Source organism: Buceros rhinoceros, unplaced genomic scaffold (genome assembly GCF_000710305.1).
Source record: "Buceros rhinoceros silvestris isolate BGI_N320 unplaced genomic scaffold, ASM71030v1 scaffold33434, whole genome shotgun sequence".
NCBI lineage: Eukaryota > Metazoa > Chordata > Aves > Bucerotiformes > Bucerotidae > Buceros > Buceros rhinoceros.
Window position 1 is genome coordinate 22,548 of NW_010409407.1, and position 4,389 is coordinate 26,936.

General features: G+C 45.5%; 1 protein-coding gene across 1 annotated transcript in view; it reads left to right on the plus strand.

Annotated features, from left to right (window-relative positions):
- SYDE2 (synapse defective 1, Rho GTPase, homolog 2 (C. elegans)) overlaps positions 1-3,919 on the plus strand; it is a gene marked incomplete at its 5' end in the record, with an annotated part of 23,299 nt that extends 19,380 nt beyond the window's left edge. The window contains 2 exons of the mRNA XM_010135227.1: positions 1-74; positions 3,420-3,919. Of these exons, the coding sequence (XP_010133529.1) occupies positions 1-74; positions 3,420-3,919 (574 nt within the window). The remainder of the gene's footprint in view (positions 75-3,419) is intronic.
- Positions 3,920-4,389: the final 470 nt, after the last annotated feature.

Consider the following 4,389-nt stretch of genomic DNA (forward strand, 5'->3'; position numbering starts at 1 on the left):
GGAAGAGCTTGCTAGTGCCCTGGACTTCAAAAAACACATTGAGGTTCTTCACTATTTACTCCAGCTGTGGCCAGGTACTGTTTCATGAATCTGATCCAGGGAACATGCCAAACCATTGATGTATGGTTTTACTGTGTGTAAACACGGTGTGCATTAATTCACAGGATGACTGAGCTGCATCTCATTCAGATGGTCTTTGGCCAAGCAGTTGTTGAAAGTTGCCTAACCATGCAGAAGATGGATCCATTGTGCTGTACTATCTTTTTCACAGTGGTCTCATGAACAGCCTGGAGAACTGATCTGTTTGCTAACCTGGATAATTTAAAATCCACCTCTCAAATTTGAGCAGTGTAAACCCTTTAATTCTCAAGGCTAAGAGAAGATTCAACTCATCTAAACAGCTTCTTAACTGTTCCCTTTAGAACATACCAGTTGCCCTTGGGAAACTGCTGAATTTCTGCACCAATTGAAACATGAAATGGAGTTACAGTTCATCTAAACGAATAATATGTCTGGTTGAGTTTGGTTTTAAATTTATTTTGTTTTCACCTGAAGAGGAAAAGGAAAGTGTTTGGATTTGTTGTCTATTGCTAGACATGAGGTATAAATGAATGTGTGCTAGCAAAATGCAGGATAGGCACGTGAACATAGAGTCTTTGTCTTAGTAGTTCAGAATCAAACTATGTGAGGTGTATGAACTTGCTGTTAGTTGAAAGGGTTTTTATGATTACAAAAAAAGGTATAGGAATCTACACTGCTGTAATTCCACAGGGCACCTTAAGCAGTCTCTGCTCTTCTTCGCCAGTAATACCTGTTAAGTTTTATCTGAAGATTTATTTTAAATTTGTAAGGTGGGGTTTTTGTGGGGTCTTTTTGGTTTGGTTTTTCTTTAATTTTGAAGGAAGAATTTTTGGGGAAGTTTTAATCCTTTCTTGGGTAAAACTATGAAGTATCAGGACAAGTGAAGAAAATGAGGAGAAAAAAAAAAAAAGTTGATTCACCTGACCATAACTGCCAGGTTTGTGAATAGCCCACTGTGGTCTTTCAAGTGCTCAAATGTTCCTTGTAGTATATGAGATACTGGTTAAAGAATATTCTGGGTGAGACAGTGATTGCGCCCATCGTGGGCTACTTCTTTGTTCCTATTAAAACAATTTCCACCCAGGGAGTGTTGCTAGGCTCCTTCCTACTGCCACAGACCTTGTTGGTGAGAGTGGCTGTGTCTTGGGGCATGTTGCTGCAGTGGCTGTAGCAGTCAGCGAGCCTTTGCACTTGCCTTTATCTCTAGCATGAGTTTGGTAAAAAAGTCAGCGTAGACAGCTAATGTACTGGAGGGAAAAAACCCCAACAAGTATAGCCCTAGTCATATTGTCTAGGTTTTTTTCCCCCTGTAAGTCTGATTTATAGTAGTTTGCTTGCATTAGACATTGCTAGCCACTCTGCCCTGATTTTCAGCTGAGTGGGCAAGTTGTTTTCCAGAAGCTCAGGTGCAGGTACTGGAAGGATGTCACTGGCTGGGCAGCTGAAGAGCTGCTTGTGGACAGTGTAAATAGCAGTGCTTTTTACAGTTTTTCCATACGTTGTTCACCCAAGGGTGCGGTGCCCTGGAGTCGCCTCCTGTGACAGCTGACCCTGCGGCTGTAATAAGTACACGCTGACCATGCTCTGGGTCAGCACTGCTGGGAAGCTGCCAGCTCTTGGCTCCGCTCGCTGCAGCCTCACGGAAACCTTCTCTGCCTGAAAATAAGAGCAAGAGGAGAGTAAGTCTGATACGTGGTGCAGCTCCATGATGGGCTTGATGCATCTGAGGACACTTCTGCTCCTTTGTCAGCTGCAGCTGGGCAGCCCTGAAGCTGCTGACTGCTAAAAATGAAAAGGTTTTAGTCAGGTTAGTGAGCCCATGCAGGAGAAGCGGCAAATGTGGGTGAACAAACAGGGAGACCAAGAGCTGTTTGGGCAGCAAATACTGCACAGGAGCTAATCATGAAACCCTGGGGTTTGGCTGTTGTGGGGAAAAAAAGCGGGTAGATGTAGCTCTGCCCGTAGGAGGGACAGAGGTAGAGTGAGTAGTAGAGTTTTCCTTCAGCCTGAAGAGAAAGCCAAATGCTACCCTTTGGCTTGCAGGAACTATGCAGGACATTGTACTAAAAGGGAGGTAGAACACGAATGCGGAGATGTGAGCAGGTGAACACCATACAGGTGTAACACAACAGCTGGACCTGGCGGAAGGCTCGCAGTCTGGTCCCTTACGTTTAATCTACTGTAGATTGAGAGAGCTTGATAATCAACATGTTGTGCAATAGTTCAATTTCTGTATTTTTCCAACTGAAAACAAATAGTCCTTGTTCGCTTAGGCCGTGTAATACTGGCAAGTTATTGTTAAACCCTGGCCCTTTGTCTTAATGGAGCACAGGCCGAACAGAAGAGGTTTTGTTACAGTAAGGAGAGGGGGAAGCAGTGGTAGTTATTGCATGTTACTGGGCAAGACGTAAAGTAAAACTAAATTCCCTTGGAGAGGCCTGTAACGCAGACCCAGAAAGAGAAGCACTGGGCACACCTCAGGACTGAGCCTTTGTGCTTGTGTGCAAGGAGTCTAACGAGGCGTGGGTGAGACTGTGAAGCGCACGGGTCTGCGTGCGCTGTGTTTTCAACGGGGAATGGGAACGGAAAGTCTCTGCTGCTAATTACGAGAGGTAATGGCCTGTATAAAACTAAAATAAGTTTTGCAGCTCAGGTGCTTGATAGGCACAGGTCAGTAAAAATACTTGTGCTGTTTACCGTAGGAAGCCGGTAACAGTGGAGGAGACTGTTAGTAACTTACGCTGTGTAATCATGGGCTCAGGTAACATTGTCATCAAACCTGTTTGAGTGTACGTCTGACTTGGGGTTGTGCTGCTTAGAAAAAATCAGTGCAAATGAGTTTCTTTCATAGTGCAGAACATTAGGGCAAAAGAGAAGCACGAGAGTTCTCAACTCTTGCTGCATCTCCAGCTTCTCTAGGCATTGCTCAGCAGTGGTATTTTTGTTGTGTTTTAACCTCTTTTGCTGCGCCTGCTTTCTGTTACTCCTTTAGCTTGGACAACGCGTGCTGTTTGCTTTTCTTTGACCCAGAGCCGGATGATGCTTAACTCACACGGTGAATTTAGTTGGTGCTCTGGGAGTTTCTACTTTTAGATAGGCTCTTTAGCAGTTTGAATCTGGCATGAATCTTCAAAACTGAGTTTTTACAGTAGTTTTTCTAATTATTTTATATCAAACAGTGGCAGAAAACATAATAGTGGAATGTCTTGGCTGTAAGCTTGCTTGTATTCATGCATGCTGTTAGCGTGTGGTGTTGAGGGAGGACAGTGGGCAGCTGTCATGGACTTTTCTTGTTGCAGCATGGATTCATCCTGACTGGTTTAACTTCTCTCTTCTAGTACATCACTCACCTGCCAAAGAAGCAGCCCATCTGAATGCGTTTCCCGAGCACTCATCCTCCATGAATTACCTGAGACCCAGGAGACAGAGGCCTCAGATGCTAAATCTGAGCAGTACTGAGATGTCTGGGGTGCTCAGACCAAGGCCAGCAGGTCTAGACAGCCCGTCAAGCAACCGCTACGCTGGAGACTGGAGTAGTTGTGGGGAGAACTACTTAAACCCAAAAGACTGCCTGAGTGAAGCAGACTACGATGATGTCCCTTCAGAAGACACGGAGAGTGGGGATGACTGCAGCAAAGCTGAGGAGCCAGATGCCGTGGTAAGACACCCGCAGCCCATCCCCAGAGAGCACACATTTCAGAGCTATTTGACGATGCAAGCAATAGACCCTGCGGTGGATCACAGAGCAAACCTCAAAGACCTGCAGGAGAGTATTGATACTCTGATAGGAAACCTGGAAAGGGAACTCAACAAAAACAAATTAAATATGAGTTACTAACTCCTGTCCTGCACGCCGCCACCTCCTTGTGCCTCCATGCCCCTCATTGGGCTTTCCACAGCTGTGTGAGGAGTGCTGGTGCCCCTGAACACCTCGTGGTAAGGCCATGGCCCACCTTGCGGTAACAAATTTTAAGCCATTCCGTTACATTTCTGCCATTTTGTTAGAAGGTGGCATTGGCCTCGTCTGGGTGTTGGAGACAAGCTTAGAGATCATGAAGTGATGCCCCGTAGTGGTATTTCCCCCTACCTTGGACTACGGTGGCCTGGGCAGTACCTGGTGGAAGGTAAACCAACGTGTCTGCTGTCAGTGGCAGCAGAACTCCTCGTTCCTGAAATCCTGGCTCCGGTACAGATGTTCCTCTTGGAAAAGGATGAGTGCTGCTTGGCCTGAGTTTTGCAGCACAGACTTCAGATAGACTTGTTTTGCTATATATGCAATGGCTGCTATGGAAAATGCTTTATATATAT